At 43.8% G+C, this 22,994-nt stretch overlaps 1 protein-coding gene across 2 annotated transcripts in view; it reads right to left on the bottom strand.

Annotated features, from left to right (window-relative positions):
- Positions 1-22,994, bottom strand: part of UNC80 (unc-80 homolog, NALCN activator) — a 195,195-nt gene that overhangs the window by 65,970 nt on the left and 106,231 nt on the right. Inside the window, exons 29-38 of one of the 2 annotated variants that reach the window (XM_019553643.1) lie at positions 22,480-22,677; positions 20,112-20,219; positions 19,152-19,290; positions 14,784-14,965; positions 13,490-13,621; positions 12,636-12,822; positions 11,515-11,646; positions 10,795-10,938; positions 8,941-9,041; positions 3,848-3,934 (exon numbers count right to left, since the gene is read on the bottom strand). In XM_019553643.1, the coding sequence (XP_019409188.1) occupies positions 3,848-3,934; positions 8,941-9,041; positions 10,795-10,938; positions 11,515-11,646; positions 12,636-12,822; positions 13,490-13,621; positions 14,784-14,965; positions 19,152-19,290; positions 20,112-20,219; positions 22,480-22,677 (1,410 nt within the window). The remainder of the gene's footprint in view (positions 1-3,847; positions 3,935-8,940; positions 9,042-10,794; positions 10,939-11,514; positions 11,647-12,635; positions 12,823-13,489; positions 13,622-14,783; positions 14,966-19,151; positions 19,291-20,111; positions 20,220-22,479; positions 22,678-22,994) is intronic. The other variant, XM_019553642.1, reaches the window with a different exon arrangement.

Genomic DNA, 22,994 nt, shown 5'->3' with positions numbered 1-22,994 from the left:
TGTATTAGGCTGGTCCCCCTGAGTGAATGCGAGTATGTATGAATCAGATAACTGAAGACAAAGCAAAAGCCTCTGGCTGTTAATTAACAATAGCCTAGCCAAAGGAACTTACCATTACAAAACTGTACTCTACAAGCCATTTTAGGCTCATCAAGCCAAGAAACTGAGCACCCACCCTATTGACTATTCCTAAAACCCTGAACAATAACATTGTTAAATTAATCAAAATCACAAACTGACTCCCAGAACTGCATCGTATCGGCAGGCAAGACCCCTGTGACTAACAGCTGTCAAGTACTGCTCAAAACCCATGTGGGATAGTGACCTCTGGATCTGGCAGCCAAGATGATGCTGGGAAATCACACAAGTCTGCCAGAAAGGGATAAAAGACAGTGAAGTGTGACCCTCCGTGGTGCCCTCTCATTCAGCACCTGACCTACCAAGGCAGAAGGACAAGCAGGCAACCTGTACAGGAGAGATAGAACAGGAAGGAAAGGTGGGGGTGTGGCGCTCTATATCAAAGAACAAGTCACATCCTCAATGAGCAGCACTGGGTCAGAGGAGGGGCAGACTGAAGTGCTTTGGGTCAGAATACAAAGGGGTCAGGGGAAAAGGACTACTACAGACCACCCAACCAAGGGGAAGAGCTAGACCAGGAATTCTCAGGTCAGCTCGTAGAGGCAATTAAGTCAAAGGATGTGGTCATCATGGGTGACCTAAACTATCCGGACATTTGCTGGGAAGAGCAGTCAGCCAGGTCTGACCGTTCACGTAGATTCCTAGCTGTGTTACAGGACCTCCATCTAACCCAGCAGGTGCACAGTCCCAACAGGGGAAATGCCTTATTAGACCTGGTCCTGGCCACAAGCAACAACCTGGTGAGGGGACAGCAGGTGCTTGATCACCTGGGCAATTGTGATCATCACCTACTGGAATTCACCATCCAACACAGGGCGACAAAGGCCTGCAGTAAGACAGCAGCCCTGGACTTTAGGAAGGTGGATTTCATTGAGCTAAGGAGACTACTTAGGGAGGCACTGAGGTCCTGGAGGGGTGTGGAGTTGGGAGTCCAAGAAGAGTGGTTGTTCCTTAAGAAGACAATCCTCCAAGCCCAAAGGGTGGCAATCCCAGCACAGATCAAAGGGGGCAAGAGTGCTCAGAAGCCCCCATGGCTCACCAAAAGCATCCAGGAATATTTCAAAGCTAAGATGGAGGCGTACACCCAATGGAAGGGAGGGCCATCACCAGGGAGGACTATACCTCCATTGCTCGGGATTGTAGGGGAGCTGTTAGGAAGGCCAAGGTGGAGATGGAACTGGGACTAGCAACCCGGATCAACAAGAAGTCCTTTTTTAAATACATAGGGAGTGAAAAGAAGGTTCCAGGTAACATGGGGCCTCTGCAGGACACACTTGGAAATCTGGTGGTCTCACCAGACAACAAAGCTAACCTATTTAACAATTTCTTTGCCTCCATTTTTCTGAGCAGGGATGAGGTCATCCCCCCTACCAGGATCCCCGATGGTCCCAAGGGAGGCACAGCCAGGCCCAGGGTCAGTGAGGACCTAGTCAAGGAACTTCTGGAGGGACCAGACATGTTCAAATCAGCAGGTCCTGATGATGTCCACCCCAGAGTGCTGCGGGAATTAGCAGAGGTCATTGCAGGACACCTGATGCAGCTTTACGAGCACTTGTGGTGCTCTGGCGAGGTGCCAGAGGACTGGAAAAGGGCCAATGTGGTCCCCATTTTCAAAAAAGGGAGGAAGGAGGACCCAGGAAATTATAGGCCTGTTAGTCTTACCTCCGTCCTGGGGAAGCTTTTTGAGAAAATTATCCAGGTGCACAGCTGTGAGGGGCCAGCAGGAGAGTGTATGTTTAGGGGCAACCAACATGGGGTTCATTAGAGGCAGGTCCTGTCAGACCAACCTGGTGGCCTTCTATGACCAGGTCACAAAATCCTTGGACGCAGGTGTCGTGGTGGATGTAGTCCAGCTGGACTTTAGGAAGACCTTCAACACTGTCTCTCACCCCATTCTTGTTAAAGAATTAGAGATTGTGGTGTCGATGCCTACATAATCAGAGGGGTTGCCAACTGGCTGGAGGGCTGCACCCAGAGAATGGTGATGGAGGGGTCATTTTCAACCTGGAGGGATGTGGGCAGTGGACTCCCCCAGGGTTCAGTCCTCAGGCCCGCACTGTCCAACATCTTCATCAGCGACTTGGAAGAGGGGGTGAAAAGTACCTTGTTCAAATTCATGGATGACATTAAGATATGGGGAGAAGTGGGCACGCTAAAAGGGAAGGACAGGCTGCAATTGGATCTGGACAGGTTACAGGGGTGAGCGGATGAGAATAAGATAGGATTCAATACTGACAAGTGCAGGGTACTATACCTAGGGAGAAAGAACCAGCAGCATTCCTACAGGCTGGGGAACTCCCCTCTCAACAGCACAGAGGCAGAAAAGGATCCTGGAGTCATTATAGACTCCAGGATGAACATGGGCCGCCAGTGTGGGGACGCGGTCAGGAAGGCCAGCCGCACCTTGTCATGCACCCGCAGATGCACCACGAGCAGGTCCAAGGGGGTGATCCTCCCCCTCTATGCGGCACTGATCAGACTGCAGTTGGAGTACTGTGTCCAGTTCTAGGTGCTGCACTTCAGGAAGGATGTGGACAACACTGAGAGGGTCCAGAGGAGGTAAGCAGGGCATGATCAGGGGTAAGCAGGGCAGGCCTTATGAGGAGAGGCTAAGGGACCGGAACCTGTTTGGACTCCACAAGAGAAGGCTGAGAGGGGATCTGGTGCCCAGCTATAAACTGGCCAAGGGAGACCAGCAGGCAATGGGAGAGTCCCTGTTCCCCCAAGCACTACTGGGAGTAACAAGGAATAACGGCCATAAATTGACTGAGAGTAGATTCAGGCTAGGTATCAGGAGGCACTACTTCACAGTCAGGACGGCTAGGATCTGGAACCAACTTCCAAGAGAAGTGGAGCTCACTCCTACCCTGGGGATCTTCAAAAGGAGGCTAGATAGACACCTAGCCGGGTCGTTTGACCCCAGCATTCTTTCCTGCCCATGGCAATCTAAGGGGTTGGACTTGATGATCTGCTCAGGCCCCTTCCAATCCTACCAACTATGAAACTATGGAACTATGAAACCCCCTTCGGGAGAAGACAACGCCTTGAAGAAAGCTGACCATCGACAGAACTCTTCAGGGTCTTGGATAGGTAGATATACAACTCTAGTGCTCTCACAATCACTACAGCATCTACTACACACTATACTACATGGGTTTGAATGTGTGTACACTAAGGTGACCAATACCCCTCATAACTCAAAGTTTGCATTTATGATTTTTTTGGTAACTTCACATCTTATACAATAAACTAGAATTTATTATGATCCTGGGAGTTGGTCCTTTGTAGCCAACAGGTGGGGCTAGATTTGCACCAGAGTCAGAGCATTTCAGGGGCCTAAATAAAGTGAAAATTATATATTTTCACTTCAAGTCTTCCAAGCGCGGATGTCTGGTTCCTTCCATTGGCTTATGGCTCCCCTTTACCTCCACAATCATGACTCATTTCAGATCCAGGGCAGGAGCATCAGATTAAAGGAGTAAAATGATAAGCTAACAAGTTCAAAATAAAGGGAAGAAATAAACTAGAAATGTGTACAAGCAAGGTTTTATTGTCAGCAGCTGCAGTTGTGATGTGCAAAAGTGAATGTTAATATGCAGGAAATACTCAAGGGCACTCATTTCCTGTTAGACTGTGACATTTGTACTTAGGAAACTTACAGTGAGACAGCAGATGTATGGGCTGCATGCTGGTGCCAAGAGCTACTCACCAAGTAGTTAAAGAGGATATGAGATGTCTGGGCAGGAAAGTCTCCGATGTTTAGTAGAAGCTTCCTCAGCATGTACATCAATTCATCCTGAAAGAAGGGCAAAGATTTTTCTTTCCTTTCCATCACAACATAGTATGTGTTTTCCTTCCTGCCTTGTTTGTTTCCATCCTGCCCGCAACCCTTGAGCTCTCTGTGCATGAAATGGAACTGCTGGCCTACAAGAGTGGTTGGGATACTCAGTGGAGGGACAAAGGCACCTGCATCCTGGATGCAGCATAAAGACCGTTGACTTGCAAACTGTTTCACATTGTGTGTTGCCTTTTTACTTTAGAGGTATTGTTGAAGATGTGACCTTTGGCAGCTTTCAGCCTCTAGTTCTGACTTGTCTCCTTCTCTGCAATAACTCTAGTTCTTCCCTAGCATGGAAAAGTACTGTTAGGACAACACTGGAGAGACTATATGAAAATTAACTTGCTTTAATGCAACAGTTGTGGCCACTTGGTAATACTCTCTATTCTATCTTAGATCCTCTGTTGCTTTCTTCTGAGGTCTAGTCAAACTGGTGTTACCTGGTAAACAGCCTTAAAGCAGGGAGCAACAATATTTACAAACCATGGGCTGGAACAACGGGGCCTCAAGCTGGCGTTGGCCAGGTGGCTTCTCCAGCTTTCTGCCTGCTCCCTCCTGGACTGTAAGCAGTTTCCAGCCAGTGTAGAACTGAGGCAGGACTGAGGCCAGGGCTGGGTGGCTGGGAGCTGCACCTATGCCACTGCCTCTTCTCCCTGCAACCTGGCTCCCCAGCTGTAATGTAGGCACTACTGAAAGCTGCCCAGCCCCAGCTCCCTTCCCCACTACTGAAAGTGGTGGCTGCATTGAAGCCAGGGGGAGGCGGACAGAGAAAAGCAGTTGTGATATGGGCTGCAGGCTGCATGTTGCCAACCCTTGCCCTGATGGACCACTCATCACTGAAAGTAGATGGAATATCATACTTTGGTTCCTCTTATTTCCATCCTCTAGGACTTCCCATCCCCTGCTCCCTCTTGCCCCCTGCTCCAAGGGCATGACTATGCATAGGGAGTAGCCATGTCATTTCTACACCTGCTGAGGCAAATTTCAGGGTGAATGCATGGTCTCTTCTCCCTTTGTGATGCTAAGGCAGTGCAAATATAGTGGAGCAAGCTAGAGAATTTGTACTTAGCTATTTATTTCATAGTTTCATAGTTAGTAGGGTCGGAAGGTACCTGACCAGATCATCAAGTCCGACCCCCTGCCATGGCAGGAAACAGTGAGTACTGGGGTAAAATGACCCCGGCAAGGTGTTCATCCAGCCTCCTTTTAAAGACCCCCAGGGTAGAAGCCAGCACAACTTCTCTTGGAAGTTGGTTCCAGATCCTAGCCGCCCTGACAGTGAAGTAGCGCCTCCTGATATCTAGCCTGAAGCTACCCTCTGCCAGCTTGTGACCGTTATTTCTGGTCACTCCTGGTAGTGCTCGGGGGAACAGGGACTCCCCCAGTGCCTGCTGGTCCCCATTTCCTTTGCTTCATGTCCTTAGGATTCTAAATCTATTAACTTACTTATTTGCAGTTTGTTGAGCCAATAAGGTAAAATAGGGGTGACAAAGATACAGCCCATGGGCTGAATCCAGCCCATGGAGCCCTATCATTCATCTTCAGTGCTGGCTGTGGGTCTCACACTGGCCCCATGTGCCACATGCAGCATGCACTGGCCACAGGCGAGTCGCACATACTGAATCCAGTGCACAGGGCCAGTCCAGCGTAGGTGCCACATGCTGATGTGCCCCAGGCTACTCCCATGCTGTGCAGGGCTGGAGCCAGCACATACTGCACTTGGTGTGCAGGGCCAGTCTGATGCAGGCTGCATATGGTGCCTGTGCTGGACTAGCCCTGCACAGTGGATCGGGGCTGGTCTGCATTGGGTCCATAGATTAGTTTTATGGCCTGGATCCAGCACGCAGTGCCAGTCTGGTGTGAAAGCCACATGCAGTGTGTGCTTCGGACCAGCTCCGTGCAGCATATGCACATGCGCCCCAGACCCGCCCCACTCACCACGTGCCACATGCAGGGCTGGGGCTGGGGCCAGCGCATGCTGCATGCAGTGTGCAGGGCTGGAGCTGAGGGCGTGCACTGCATACTCACCGGCCCAGCCCTATGTGCTGGATCTGGCACAGGGAGCCGGTCTGTGGGCCCAATCCAGCCTGCAGACTGGCCCTGTGCCCTTCTTCCGGCCAGTGGGGCCAGATGAGTTTGGTACCCCTGATGTAAAATATGATAACAAATTGGTATATGTTACTTCCTGAATTGCTCCTTACCCTGCCTTCTGCCTGACTTCAGACTAACTCAGCTCACTACCTTTCTACTCCTTAAATGCTACATTTCAGAACTGTTTGGTTTGTTTTTTTTCAAAAGCCACAGGCCTGATTTTAACTTCTCTTGTGTTTTAACTCAGTGTGTCATTTACTTCAAGGCAGCCACTCTTGTGTCACAACGCCAGGACAGCAGAATTATTTCCCAATTCCTGTATATGATGTGTGGAGCAGAAGAAAAGGGGAAAGCAGTGGAATAAAGAAAGATGAACAACTTGGACCACAGTCATATCCTGTGTAATTTAGCACAGCTGGCTGTGTGGAACGTGGCTGATTTACTCCAGCTGAAAGGCTGGTTCCTTCTCTTTTCCATTTTGATCACCTTCATTTTCAAATGTCCGTAGTCGAGTTTTTAAAGTTTTCCAACACCGGTAGGGCCCTCTACCATGAACTGGCAATTCCCTGTTTCAAGCATCATGGGAATTCCAGCATTTTATTTTTCTTTCTACTGCAAAAACTGGCAGGGCATTTTAAACATCAAATAACATTGAAGTAACACTAAAATAAATGGGCCAGAAGACTACAGTGTCCCAGACACCTGGTGCTGCTCAACAGGGTAGTCAGAGCTGGAAGAGAAACAACTTTTTTTACAAACCAGGTTGCTTAACAGATATCAGTGGCTGTTTGGGCTGACCTTCAAAAGATACTTGCTGGTCTATCCTTCACCCTAAATGAGAAGTACTGCAAACTAAAGATTCAGAACGGAAGTAGAAAGGCTTCTTGTGCTTGGTGGTTGCAACAGCACTATTATTATTCAGAAAGTGTTAGAAATACACATAATATTGTCATGAGTGATATTTACACACTCCTGAGGGGTGTATGGTGCTTTAGATGTAGTTCCCTGGTGCATGGAGTTTGCAATATAAACTAGACATAGCACAAGAAAGTATAATAAATCAGGGGAGAAGAAGACTGCATCTGTGCTTCTTCACAGTTAAATTGATGGGCATAGATGGAGCTAGGTTTATTTACATTGCTGAGGATATCAAATGCAATATGGTTCACTAGAAGGCTAATAATACCCGTGATGTTGGATATTCAGGGCCAGACACTTAGCTAACATAAACCAACAGCAATTTTCTAAGTCATGTTACACTTTTAAGTCTTCTCCAGTTATTACCCTTTAACTGATTCTACTTGTACCAACATTTCTGTACACTAAAGCAGGGGACAGACATTACACTTGTACCAATGTAAGTGATCAGAAACTGGTCTATACCTGTAACACAACAGAAGTTCAGCATGCAAAACTGGTCTATATCCATAACAGAACAGAGGGCGCAGATGATTTTTGCCTGATCTGGCCACAGAAAACAGTTTATAGCTGTGACCAAACACAAGTGCACAGCTGCAGACAGCTTCAAAAACAGCTGATTGGGTGAAAATCTGCCCCCTCATTGCATGAAGTGTCAGATAAAGACGTTTCAAAATGTAGCTTGTGTAATTTGTGTCTGTGGAGCTCCCAGCCTGTTGCTGTTTTCAGAATGGGAGTGGGGAAAAGGAGCAGAGGGCATTAAGTCTGGGGTTTTTTCAGCCCCTCCCTGGAGGGTGGGGCAGATGTATTAGAGCCCTCACCACCATGGTGGGGGGGGGGGGGCTCCAATTCACCCCTCCCCATCCTTCAGCACCAGCTGGGGAGCCCCAAGAATGAGATCCCTCTGCTACCTTTCCCCTCTCCCATTCTGAAAACAGTAAGCACTGGCAGAGAGCTGTGGCCATTGCTAAGGAAACCTGGCTGCATCTGGCTGAGAGTCTGCTGTTTCATCTGGGGTTATGTTGTAACTCAGAATGCTTTGCAGAAAATGTTCTGAGTTATAGTGGGGAATTACACCTCTGTCTGTACCCAGAAGTTTGGCTCACATAGACTGGTTTAAAAATGGCAGAAGCCGGGTGCAGACAGAAGTGCAGCTCCTCGCTGTAACAGAGAACGCTTTGCAGGAAGTGTTCTGAGTTATAGTAATCCCATGGAACAAACCAGAGTTCACTGTTGTTTCCAGAAGGGAGGGGAATCTAGCTGCTCGCTGGGAGTCTGCAGCCAGTTTCCCCTGAAAATGGCCCCTGCTCCCTGCTAGGCTGCAAAGTCTTCAAAATGGGAGGTGGGGGAAGGGAGTGGACGAAGCTTGTTCTCATAGCTTTCCAGCCAGCGCTGGAGGGCAGGATGGATGAATTGGCACTCCCCCACCTCAGGGGAGGGGGGAAGGTGGGTGATCCAGTACAACTGCTCCACCCTCCAGTGCAGGCTGAAAAACCCCTGAGACTGAACTCCCTCTGCTCCCTTTCCCCCTCCCATTCTGAAAACAGCTCGAGACTGGCAGGGAGGCAGACAGAAGTTACAGAAGATGCTCTGTTTTGAAATGTCTTCATTTGACCTGTCATACAAGGAGGGGTCAGATTTTCACCCAATCAGCCACTTTTAAAGCTGTCTGCAGCTGTGAACTTGTGTTTACTCATGACTATAAATTACTTTCTGTGGCCATATAGAGCAAAAATTATCAATTCTGTTTGTGCCCTAAGATTTGCCACTCTTCCCTATCCTCCCCCACCAAAGGGTCAATGTGTGTTCTGTTAACTACCAATCTAAACTACACCACTTACAGAAAACTGCCTAACTTAAATCAATTCTGCCTCACTCCTTTTGAATGTCTGTACCTAGCCTAAGTGATATAGATACCTTTAAATAATGTGCCTATTAGGAGAAAAGCGTCCTACCTGTCGATTACTTATTGTGAGTTTCTCCAGGAAATGCCGCAGAACTGTTGAGGGATCTTCAATCAGGCAGTTCCATAAGACTTGCTGAGCCACAGCACTCACTGTGCAAAAGAAAGAAAGAGAACCAGTCTTCAAAGGGACAATTTGTATGAAAATGTTTCTAACATCCATTGCTATTATTATTATTATTTGTATTGCCATATCACTTAGGAAACCTAATTCTAAATTAGGCAATTTTTGTGCTAGGTGCTGTGACAATGTAGAACAAAAGGATGGTCTAGCTAATACAGCTTCATACTCTCAGCAGAGGCTACCACTCCTGCAAGTTTCATCCAAATGAGACAGAAAACAACAAAGTTATAAATATTTCATTGATTCCCCATTATACCCTATGGCCGGATCTCTGAGGCGGCTCCAAAGCTTCGGAGCTACTTCAGCCGGATCGAAGCGGGAAACCAATCCAGAGCTCTGGATCAGATTGCTGACGTCTGAAGTGGCCGGATCCGAAGCCAAATCGAATAGCTGCCTACTTGCACAGGCCTACTAACTAATCATGCTTCCAAGCACAGCATATTAACTGCTAGGTTATGGAGAAGCTGCATTTCCTTCTTTGTTATATGCTTTAGCTACTTTTCCAAACCCAACAAAAATGTCTGTAAAAAAATTATCAGTATGCAAATGGTTCATGAGGTGAAATTATCCACTCTGTTTTAAAAAAAAATATGAATCTCAATTAATTGACTCTACAGTATCATTTATCCATTTTGTCATATGTTGTGTTATGTTGTAATTATTTATGGCCAATATTTAGGTAGCCACCAAGTGTTTGTGTAAACGCTGATCAGCCTCAAAACATTATGATAATAGAGTTCTAACATTTGAACCTTTCTAAGCCCTGCCTGTTGTGCTAAAGGTGGTGCTTAAAAAACTCAGCTGGAGAACCAATGAAGAGGTGAACCTTAAAGGACAAGAGAACTTTCATATTCCTGATTCCATATGGCAAATTACTGAATTCACAAACATTTTTGTGAATAAAAGCTCCAATTCGCTATGATTTACTGGGTCATGTTTTCTGTTATTCCTGGTCATTCTTCAGAAAGCCACCAAGCATTTGTGAAAAGGTTAGCTGATTGCAAAACATTAAGGATTTTAGTTATCTGAAAATTTACATTAGTGGAATAATTTTCAGTGACTCAGTCATCCAGTGAAGAAGCAAGTCACTGCTTTATACTCAGTGACCCCCTACACATGATTAACAAAAGCTTGTGAGCAACTCAGTCTGAAACATTTGGGAACAGCTACAGTTCACAATCCATGAGCATGTAGGAATTATGGGTACAAGTCTGTGGATCATTCTGAAACCAGAAAGAAGGACTTGAACCAAGTATGGCTGATGCATTTGTTGTTCAAAAAAAAAAAAAGAGAAAGAAAAGACTAGATAAGACAAGATCAGGTATATGGTCACACTATGCTGAGGACTTGTTTTCTAACAGGTTAATGAATGATTAATAGACATTTTAATAAAATATTAATATATTGTTCTGGAGCTAAACAAGTCAATAACTGCTTCTTAAATGATTTATTTGTAAAGAACTAGTTCTTAACTGATTTATTTATTTATAAATCCTTCTGCTGATGTCCTTGTAAAAATATGTAATATCATACACTACCCTCAGGTTTACCTTTGTATTGAATAATGGTAAAAAAAACCACGGTCAAATGTAGCATATATACCTAGTGCTCCTTTTATACCTCTAGTTATTATGCCTTGCTGATGTAAGCTATGATTAAAATTGCTAGAGGTTTCCATAACCTCTGACTAAGAGGCCATTAATGTTTAATTTAAGTCCATACCTGCGACTCCATCCTCCCGGACTTCTCCATCTTCCATCAGATGGACAATGGGGAGCACAGCTGCACAGATGCATGCTGGGAACACTGCCTGGGGAGGCTGGGGCACATGATGATTTGGAGTATGCTCTGTAGTGTGTTCCTCATCTGCGGTAGTGAGAAGTATAAAAGGTTTGGGTCTGCTGATATCAAGTCAAGCTAAAGGTCCTCCCAAGCCTGTGAGCTCACTGAGCTATTGGGATTAAGGCATCAGTTTCTATAACTACTGATACACAGGGAATAATATGACTAGCCTTTGGTTTTGCAGCCTGAATGACTACTGCCTATTCAATGCTGTATAGACTGGAGAAAGCCCTTGTCATGACTGAGACTTCAAACTCATGCCTTCTGGAGCAAAAGCTGGATGCCACAATGCCCCATTAGCAGATGGGCTGCACATAAAATCCCATTAAATTACAATTTTGCCTGACAGCATTCACTGTTACATCACCTTAATGAAACACTGACATTTAAGAGAAGGTGCTGTAAGCATGGGGTAAACAGCTGTCTCATAATGCATGATACCCAGTATTTCAAAATTGCTGAAGCTTGCAACCAGATCTGACAACAGGAAAGCATTACTTTGGCCGAGATCACAGAAATTAAGATATTATGTGGCAGTGCAAAAAAGGGCTAAAGAACTGAAATGCTGAGAGAGGGGAATTAAAAACAAATGCAACCCACCTTCATTACTGACCGCTGAACGCACTGACCAGACAGAGCCACGACGGAAGGAATAATTCCTGTGAGAAGTGCTAGATGTGCAAGAGGGACTCACAGAGAGACGGCGGGATGCCAGGTTGGCAACTTCTTCTACTGACAAAGAAAGCAGGAAATGTGAATTTATGGCTATAAATCCATCTGACATAGCTGAGGGCACTTAGAAGTTAACACCAACCAGCCACCTTGAGACAGTGAAAAATTCAAAGTAGGCTACAGACCAATTAGATCTTTTTTTCCCCCAGTGACTCAGAAGTGATCCAGTGCTTTGCTAAGTCAAATTGCAACTGACTGGATGACAGGGCTCTAAAAACAATTCTACATCCTAATGAGCTACACTGCTAAGCTATTTGTTATGCTTGCTTTAGGTAAGGCCCAGTTATACTTGCAATTCAATTACTCTATTTACAGATTTCCCACTGCATAAGGTGCTCAGGACTCCAGAGTATTTGTCTATTGCATGAGCTCTTACAGTACATTGAACTAACTCTCTCTAGTAGGACCTTATCTAGCAAGGGGTTGAGTGCCTCTGTGAGGTGCCAGGTGCCAAAAATTCCCACTGGATTCAGTGGGACCTGGGGACATCCTAAAAACACTCAGTATTTTACTTGTTTGCACTTTTACTCTAATAAGGACTCACTACACTTATTTCTCATTCATTTTCAACCTTAAAGATTGTGACATAGCTGTGTCACATTTTTGTGATATTGGTAAAATGATTCAGAAGCAGTTTGATGACATTGGGGCGGGCAATCATTTTGGGCAGAGGGCCGCTTACTGAATTTTAGCAAGCCATCGTGGGCCACATGACAGGCAGCCCAGGGCAGATAAATATTAATTTTCTAAATTTTTTAAGGGCCCCATGGGCTGGAAAGAATGGCCTGGTGGGCTGCATTCGGCCCTCGGGCTGCATTTTGCCCACCCCTGGATCACATGGTCTAAAACAGTGAGCCTGTCGTAAAGCAGGCTCTGCATTATCAATCATGAACATTTTCTTTCAACATGTGGCATCCCTAAGAAATGGTCCACAATGGAAGCACATGCTTGTGGGTCCCAGGCAGGCAGTTTGTGGCTCTGAAGCACACCTTCCTCCTCCTGCTCTGAATTTGGGTTGCAGGTGGGCTCATAACATGCCTCCTGGGTGATGGGAATGGCAGTGATCAGACTGGCCTCCCGGCCCAGGCGTTTCTTTTCCTCCTCTTGCTGTAGGTTCTTCAGGATATGCTCTGCTCGCTGATGAGAACGTGATACTGCCCGGGCCGAAAATGACTTCTTCCATGAAAGCAAGAGAAAGAAACTGACTTGAAGCAGTCAGTTTTGCAAGTCATACATACAAATCTCCTGTAATGTTTAATAACTATTACACAAGCAAAATAAGTAGAAACTGAACAAGAGACATGCAAGGGAGAACTTGGTTTAATTTAATAACTTAGGGCACAACACAGTTACAGTAATGTAATTTGTACTAGCTTTGTACACCACTGGATTCCAAAATCATGGGCAAGCAGCTCTCCTGGGGTTGCTGCATCCAGAAGGCGGCTATTACAATGTCTCACCACTAGGTGAGAGGGAATCATATATTAGCTTTTTTGCCTTCAGCAAATTGTTACCCTGGACACATGGGCACACACAACAGTAGAATTTACACCAGTGTAATTTTATTTCCAATTTTTACACACGGGTCAATTACACACAGGTAAATGTATCTCATGCCCCTGACCTTTATCTTTTGCTGACCAAATGGAAAAGTGTTAAATTCCTATAAAAATTCTGGTTCCCTACACTAACAACATGCCTCAAAATCTCTCTCAAACTGACAAAGGCAGAAAATACAGAGATTAGGCTTTATCTTCCTCTTCAGCTTCTGCTTTTCCTCCCTAACCTAAAATTTGTTATTAAAAAAAATAAGAACGTTGACACTAGGGAGCTTTTTACTTACAGACTGGTCTTCATTGATGGGGTCTTGCACACTCCCACTGCACTGTGGGACCCAAGGTGGGTCAAACATTGGCACAGAAGGCATTCCCAGGACTGGAGAGGGCAGGGTGAAGTTTATACTTGGTGGAGGAATCTACAAAACACATGAAGAAAAAAAAATTAGGGAGAGAGAGGGGGGAATTTTAAGGGAAAATAATGATTGGTGGCATTCCTTGGTTTTAGCCTCCTTCTGCAAGCTGGGACAGAAGCAGCTGGTATGCTCAGTTCAGGTTTCAATAACAGATTGGGTTGTTTCAAACAGTAAAGCATTTTTGGCCAAAGAACAAACATTTGAAATGGTTTGTACTATTTTTTTATAAAAGCAGATTTCCCAGTTTAAAGACAAATCCACTAAACTGATATCACAGACCCACAGGATGGGGTCTTCTCCATAACACAATACCAACCATACAGCCTAGACAACCACCCTTTATAGGTGACTCTGCTTTCAACATGTTTCTACAGCTGTGGCACTTTCAATGATCAATTCTTTAAATACAAAGGAAAGATCCTGCCTCTAGAACAACAGAAAAAGCTAGGGATGGAAATCTTACAAATCAATCTTTTTATTCTTCAAAGAAAACAATTATCTGAGGTCTGCCAAAGGTGAAAGATGAAACTGTATTCAGAAAAATTTTCATTCACTAGGACAGTAGCATATACATGGTGTAACAGTTTGCAATAAAGGAACCCATTTCCTGGGCATTCATTTCAAAATTAAACATGTTAAATGAACTATTTATGATTATCTGGGATTTACAGTGTCTCCAGCAATGGTTAAGAACAAGCAAACAACTCCTCTGACTAAACTGCATGAATCAGAAATTCATGATTAATCTCTGTGGTACAGATTTTGCTATGTTTGCTTAAGTTGTTAAGTAATCAGTTCAACAACAGTATCTAAGTTAGGTCCTGTACATGCACTTTGTTGAAGCATGCACAATATGCTTCTGTTAATATTTATGAATACGATTGGAAAAGTCAGATACAATAATTCATCCTGTTTCCACAGACTGAACTACCAGCTCGCTGTATTATAACTATTGTGCATGGCATGTTTTCTGTACCATTTCAGAATCTGGTAGGAGTCTCTCTCTCTCTGTTTTATGAAGCAGTTCTGCACCCAATAAGCCTTACTCAGAAGACCCTCTTTTCTCTCCTGCAATGATGTTGGCATTTACCCTTCATGTCAAAGCATATTTCCCTACATGGCAAACTGTGAAGGATGGTGATATGTCTTGTTTCCTCTCATCTACCTTAAAGATCTGTTGAGCTCCCTCCTCCATTCGAGGCCAGACTTGATATCTAAATCTCCAGAGAGTGTGGAATTTGAGAATGGCATTCAGTCTTTGCACTGTCTCAGGGTGATGAAATTCAGACATCAGCATATCAGAAACAGCTTCTGGCACTTTCACAGCACACAGTAGGAACATGGCAGCTGCATGGAGGGAACATGTAATCTATTGAGTTTTTTCACAATACATTTATTTTTCAGATAAAATTGTAGCTGTATAAGAAACCCTCAAAAACGAGATTAGCTGTACATTTGACCTGGTGAACAACAACACATTTGTAATGAACTTTATAGGTACAGATCTATTCTGAAGTGCTTTATAAAATGCAGGTGATGTTCTTAACATTGACTTCCCCAATCAAGAGCTGGGAAGAAAAACCAACTATTTTTCTTTACCATATGGGTTTACACAGAGGGATACTACAATCAAAATCATGTCTCAATTCCTGGGGAAGTTACAGTACATTGAAAAGAACATAATTTTAAAAGATCTAACAATAAATCATTTCTTGGTTATGCAACAGTAACAATAAGAATATAAAACAAGCAAGAAATTCCCTGAATAAATAAATTATGACATCCTAGAAGCTCAGACAAGTTCAGAATTCAAATATCTACAGTATAACTTAAGTAACTTCAGATTAAAAGGAAATATTTTACAATGAGACATAGGGCTCAATTCTTCAAGGTTGTCAGAAATCCAGGGAGTACTGGCAAAGACTCCCTTTGAAATGAAGTTAGGGGATGTAAAGGACACTAAGCATCACATATTGCAAGAACAACTCTTAATAATTACAAGCCTGAAGGTAAGTGATCTGTGGATAAATGTAAGTGTTTTAGTTCAAAAATAGTTATGTTTACTTACCATCTGTTCTGTCACAATAAGCTTACAAGAACAAATAAAAGTGCTAAAGATCTCATATGTCAAAATGAAAATCAAGGCCAGTTTTTAGATGAGGGTGCCTGAATTTACTTAGGTAATCAGATGCATATGAATACCTTACTTTCTTTTGTGGAAAAGATTCAAGGCCCTGGGAGTCCATGCTAGAGGATCCTAATGTTAAGTTGTGAATTGTGTTTGGAATGTGGGCCCTTTGCACCAACTATCATAACTATCATTAACTAGAATGAATGCTGATGGGCTGTAAAAGTGATTTTCCCAATTGAAAAAAGTTAATGTGTTATTGTTTATTTGTTGGGGGTTTTATGGCAACATGTTGGAACCCAAGTCATGGATAGGAATGCTGTTGCAGCATGCACTCCACAAATAAAGAACAAAGAGATAGCTCCAGTCCCAAAGTGTTTGCAATCTAAATGTAAGACAAGAGGCAGGAGGTAGAGAGAGAGACAACACTAGGACACAAAAGTAAATCCTGGGTTATATTGTTATTTACAAATAGATGACCAGCTGCAGCCTGGCTGTCACATAAAATGATCAGGGTATGACACATACAGAAGAAATGCCTGCTCTGACCTGGGAAAGAATTTGAGGGCAATTTCATGAACCCCCAAATAAATATGGATAGCTTGTAGAACACCCCAAATTTGGTGTGTTGTGGGGTGCTAAGTTTGACAATAAAAGTGGCAGTCTCCTATTCCAATCCTATGGAGGCTGTTTAATACAAATAGAGTCCTGGCCTCTGTCCTTGAAGTGTTGATAGCTCTCTAGACTGGGTTAATTTCAGAAGTCCAGGAAATAAATGGTGCTTGCCAACCTGTTTTCTCCTGGCATTGATTCTGAAGGTCCTACACACTCAGGCTTTGCTTGCACAGCAGACAGCCACAAGGCTGCTTCCTTGAGTTCCACTGCTCCAGGGGTATAAAACTCCTCTGGCTCCGTGGGTTGGTGGACCAGCTGTGCATGATGCTTGTAATGTAAGTGCCAGCTCCAGCTCTGTGCACTGCATGTAGCAAGCACGAGCACTGACCATCCACATGTGGCATGTAGGGCCAGTCCAGGGTGCGTGCTACATGCAGCACACGGCACTGGTTTAAGGCATGTGCTACAGGTAGCACCCATGCCAAACCAGGCCTGTGCACTGGATCTAGTACATGGAGCTGGTCTATGGGCCCAATCTGGACCAACCTTGGTTCTAACATGCAGGGCCAATCGGAGGGGCACCATATGCAGCACATGCCTCATACCAGCTCCACACTGTGTAACGCCCATGCCGGAAGGGCTCCATATGTCACACGCAGCACACAGGGCCAGTTTCAGCATGTGCAGCATTGCAGTCAGCAGCACTGTGAGCTGCAGGATTCAGCTCCATGGGTCAGAAACAGCCCTGGGGCTGTATCTCTGCTAACCCTGCGCTACTCCATTGTCTTCTGAGGAAGCTTTTGACCATGTTCCTTGCCCTGCTGGGTGATGTACTAGTTCTATCTCACAGAGTTTCCTTTGTATCTCTGGACCTTCACCAGGATTTTTTTTCATATGATAAAAGGTCAGAGTTAACAGAACAAGTGCAGGTTAAACTGCTTTGGAAAAGAGAAGACTGAAGGGGGATTTGATAACACTTTTCAAATACAAAAAGGGCTCTTTATAATAGCCCAAATCTAAAGAAAACTTGTCCAGCATCTCTCATCAAAATACAGCTGGTTCAACAGAAGATATTACAAGAAAACCACTGCCTCTGTTAGAGAGAGGATGGCAATCAATTGGTCCCTATGTTCACAAGGGGCAGGAGAAGAAACAGGAGTATAACAAGGGGTGGGAAAGTAGAAGCAGCTGCACTGTCAGACTGGCCATTGGCATCTGCTTGGCACTGCCCCAGTGCCCCCAGGATGCTGAGGCATCATGTTACACCTCTGAGAAGGAATAATGGGCTTAAATTGCAGCAACGGACACCTAGGTTCGATATGTCTAACTATAAGGGTGCTTAAGCACCAGAACAGGTGGCCTAGAAAAGATGTGGAATTTTCTTGTCTAACCATCACTTAAAAACTTCCAAACCCCTGACTGGAATGGCTTACACAGGGATATTTCTGCTTGAACAGGGGGCCAGACTAGGCAACCTCTTAGGATCCCTTCCAGCCTTTTTTTCCTCCTAGTTCTACACCTTAATATTTAAAGAGGAAGCATTGGAAAGGTAGGTGTCACTAGGTGCTGCTATTCTGTATCATCTGAGTTCTTTTTCTTTTTGTGCCAGTTCTGCCTGTTCTCAAGTCTTTCTTTGAGTCATACCAGTTAGGCTGGGGCTGGAGACAGTCATGCAATAAGGCAAGATGCTCTAACCCCTAAGTGAATGGTAGTCCTTCCTGAGGACAGCCATCTCGTAAGAATGATTTTTGTCACTGCTTCAGAAACACAAACCAATCAGAGCACCTGCAGGAGGAAGGCAGTGCTCTCTTGCCCCCACTTCAGGAGCCAAAATGGGCTTTTCCATAGATGAGAAGGACAGGAAGCTGTCAACAACCTTTTGATGGAAGGAGAAAGATGCAGAAAAACGATGGCCCTTAAATGTGTCACACAAGATTATCTGCTCTGTAGAATACTACTGCAGTGGTCCTGTCATAGGTCAACCCCATACGTAAGTTGTGCATGGTGTCTGCTTCCTTTTTCAGGAGGGAAAAGGTTGGTTTAAAATCACATCAGTCTTTCTGAGAACATTTCAGGGATTTCTATCTACTTCCAAATCTGATATGGGGGTTTATAGCACCACCCCAACAGAACCTCTGCTACTTTACTTCCCCAAAATCATTCACTTCAAACACCATGTTTTGCCTGTGATACTCCTTTTATTTTCAGTCTATTACCTCATTAATGTACCAACAGCTTTTCCTTTTGTTTCTTTCTTTCCTGAGCAGTTCAAACTTGTCAATGCCATTCAGCTGCAGCCATGAGTATTGTTCCACCATATTTCTTCTGTCTTCCATATCTTGCAGCACGAGCTCTAGTTCTTCTATTTTCTTGCTAAGGAACCTTGCATTAACGTACAGATATGTGGTGTGCTGTTTTTTACTCACTGACCACTGTATCCTGCCAGGGTTACATACCATTCTTTCACCAACTGGATCATCTGTCTCATTTTGAAATGCTGCTCTGTTGTCACATTTTGTGATGCATTTTTTGTGGGGAGAAGACGTGGGCAAACAATGCATTTTGATCTCTGCTTTAAATTTCTTTAACTAATGTAAGCTCTTGAGTCAGAGTTATTTTATGGGAACCAAGGATTTGGAATTAGACTGACAGTCCCAAAAGAGGACTGTCTGATTGCTATTTGTGACCACCTCTAATTAAGTCCTCGTCCAAGGAAAAGATGATGTATAAGGCCACAGCATCTGCTATGGGACAGCAATGCTAACTCATCTGTGGGGTGGGTTTTCTTACCTGCTGCTCCTGCCATATGCTCATCCACACTGAGCAGCAGTTCCCAGGCAGCAGGCTGGATGTCCCCATACATTTCTTCTGTGAGGATAGGAGCTGCCTTGATTAACAGCGACAAAGGTGCTGGGGACAGGCTCATTACCTGCAGAAAACAAAACCATATTTTATAACTGAATTTTGCAAACTAACGAGAGTGAGTAACTTATTCAATGATTTCACTATTTTATTGGATCATGAAATATCTCTGGACAGTCCTTGGTTTTAATAAACTCATTTAACACTTTGCAGAAGCATATTTCAAATTACATATGTTGTTTACAAATCATTTACCTTAATTCTGTGTCATTGGCTACTTGTGACTTATGTCATGTGCCATTATTTCTGCTCCCTAATTCAGTGACTGAACCAAGAGGAAATTAAACAAAAGGTTTTCAGAGATGGCTGCATGAACATTACAATAATTATTCACAAAAGCCTGCACAAACTTACTACTGTCCATAACCTTGTGAAAAAAAATTTCCCTTGCATGAAAGGTGGAAGTAATTGAATAAAAAAGTTAAAGAAAACTACTGCATAGTGCTGCAAATTCACAAGTTGTAGTTAAACACATGTTCTCACATTCTTTCCCTAAACCAGTGTCTGAGGCATTAATAATAGATCCTATTTGGATGTTCAAAGGCACAGACTCCCACTAAATGGGATTATAATTACATATATTTAATAAAACCTTTGAGCCAGGTCAAGGTAACTGCTGTTCCTCCTTTCTCCATGGTTATTCCTATGTCACTGAGGGTTGTCATGCTCCCCATGGGCTGCTGTATAAGTCCTGCACTCCAATTCTTTCCACTTTATATACAAACCCAAGTTTCCATGGGCATTTCCAGTCTCACTACAAACTCAAATAAGTCTTGGTAGACTTGATATTAGTCAGCATAGAACCATGTACATTGGCACAGCCACTACCTGATGCCTGATGTATTTCAACATTCCAGAGTCCTTCTTTCCTTCCAAGTTGATGTCTATAACTCTCTTCTTTAGAGATGGAGTTCTTAGGCATGATTTGTCTGAGCACTGAAAAAAATGGAGACCAGGCATTCAAGATTTGTGGGTCATGTTGTTTGCAAAGTCATGGAAGTTCAAGTGGAGTTCCTATGGATCAGGTGGTGTTTGCCTATGAAGGTACAACAGAAGATCTTCTGGTCTGACATTGTGTTCAGCAGCAGCAGCAAAATGACGTAACTAACTCTAGTTCTAAGGATATTTTAAAAATCTGCTTTCAACATTAATTTCCCTAATACAAGATCCAAAGCAATCGACAATATGGCAAGTCAGAAGTAGAATGTGTTCACTGAAAGTGCAGTCAGATTGCCTTCTTAAAAGTTTAAATGGGGTTCATTTTAGAGTGAGAGTGTTTTAAGAAGGTTAAATATCAAGAGTCCATAACTTCTCCAAAAGCTTTAAGGACAAGGAGTTTGCTACCAACAGCACTGATACATGAACTCTTTTTTTCCTCTCTTTAGAAAATAAAAGTACAAGGCCAGGCCCCATGAGGAAAAACTAAGGGAACTAGATCTCTTCAGCCTCCTCAAGAGAAGGCTGAGAGGAGATCTCGTAGTTGCCTACAAATTCATTAGGAATGAAAGAGATGCGCAGCAAGGAACCGGAGATGTTCTGTTCACCAGGGCACCTCTTGGGGTAACAAGAAACAATGGTCACAAACTAACAGACAGGAGATTTAGGCTGGACATCAGCAAAAATTTCTTCACAGTAAGGGTGGGCAGAACTTGGAATGAGCTTCCAAGGGAGGTGGTGCTCTCCCCTACCTTGGGGGTCTTTAAGAAAAGGCTGGATGGGCATCTGGCTGGGGTCATCTGCCCCCAACACTCTGTCCTGCCCAGGGCAGGGAGTCGGACTCGATGATTTGTTGAGGTCCTTTCTGACCCTAGCATCTATGAACCTATGAATCTATATGTACGTAGTCATAAAGGTAAAGCATTCTGAAAGCTGTACCAAGCCAATTATGGGGTACTGCAGTAACAATGAGAAATGTACTTTCCCACAATAAACACTGCCATGATAGATTCAATATCTCAGTATTGCATATATTTCCTTAATATCTTGCGGTGGTTTCAGTTTTTTCCTCTGGCATTAGCAGTTTATTAATTAATGCATGAGAGTTTTAAAACTGGGTGTTAAATTCTCTAGGGGAGGTTCCAACTGTGACCATACTTCATAGGAAGTGTGCGTGGGGGTGAAAGGAAGTTCACATAGCTGGGAAGCGGCTCCCTAAATGGTCACGGTATGGATAAGGGAGTTGCAGGATGGACTAGTTTGATAACTATCAAGCTACAGATAAAATATCTTTATTAGGTAAGAAATATATTCATTTCTTTCCCAACAGATTCTTGTGGGAGGTAGGTAGGTCTGTGCAAATGCCTGATCACCTGGTAACCTTTTCTTTATTGTTATTGGCCTTTTTAACTTGGATGGATTATGAAACACTGTAGTTTATCACATGGCATTGAAATTCAGTATTTGAGATGAAACACGCCCCCAGGAATGCACATTAAGCTCCTTAGCTACCACGTTGCCAGGTTCTCATCTCTGGCTTTCCTGCTGTGAGAAGTGATAATTGTTTCCTTTCCTAAATGCGTAGCTGCTGCATTGCATTTTGTGTCAGGGGAAATAAATGCAGGTTAGTGTTCTCCAGAATGTACAATCACTGCCCTTTAATTAGTTTCCTCTTTGCTTTGTTCCCTATAACTATATCCAGATTCTTAACTGGACAGGCAATTAAAGGTCTATTGTTTGATGGAAACATGTTATGAATTCACAATCGCCAATTCATTTTCTATCCACAGGGATGAGGAAATCTTTGCCCAACTGAGATTATGCCATGAATTTAACAAATGCCTCTGCTTTCAGTTAAGGCATTATTATTGCCACCTGAAAATTTAAAACATATATATATATATATCACATGTATTCACAATACCTGCATCCAATCCATTCTTCTCTGGAACATAACTAACAACCTGTTATAGGCCCTAACTCAACACTATGTAAACTATATGCCTTTAAGCACATAAGTAGTACCACTGAAGCCACTTATCTGCATATGCTGCTGAACTGGTCTATAATGTGTGATACAGTTGGGATAATATAGTTGGGGATGGTCCTGCTTTGAGCAGGGCATTGAATTAGATGACCTCCTGAGGTCCCTTACAATCCTAATTTTCTACGATTCTATGATACACAGTAATTTTTGCAACCTAACATTAAAAGCTACAGTTAACCCTGCAGCAAATTAGTTATGTACTGGCTTGCTCACCTCCTTCTGTTTTTTCCCCCTTGCCACACTATTCAGTGTGTTGCTTTCTCTGAGAGAGTCCACTGTGTCACCGTACAGGAGTTTGATGGCCCGAACTAGCCGAGCACAGGAGCGGCTGTGGTGTAGATAGCAATGGGGGTGGCAGTAATCAATGTGGGTACATATAAAACTCTGCTGGTTGCACAATAAGATCATGACCTGGAAGGCAAAGAAGGGGGAGAGTTACCCATAGAAAAGCATGAGTTAGGAAAGGTCTGTGTTTTCATTTTGATTTAGTAATACAGACCCACCTGAGTGGGTCTAAGCTTTAAACTAGTCAGCTCAGTTGTCAGTAGCTGCCCAGCCACAGCGGCCTGCAGTTCAATGAATAGGAATTTACTCTGCAGCTTAAGTGGGTTTTACAGCTCACACTGAAGTCTGTGCTCCTGCTTTTAGGATGATAGTAACACCTGAGCTAGCTGGTTTGCAGTGTTGTGAATTCAGTGCAGACATGCATTTAGATTTGTGGCAAAAGA

The sequence above is a fragment of the Crocodylus porosus genome, unplaced genomic scaffold (genome assembly GCF_001723895.1).
Source record: "Crocodylus porosus isolate Cpor-Errol unplaced genomic scaffold, CroPor_comp1, whole genome shotgun sequence".
NCBI classification, from domain to species: domain Eukaryota; kingdom Metazoa; phylum Chordata; order Crocodylia; family Crocodylidae; genus Crocodylus; species Crocodylus porosus.
This window is presented reverse-complemented; position numbering and strand designations above follow the sequence as displayed.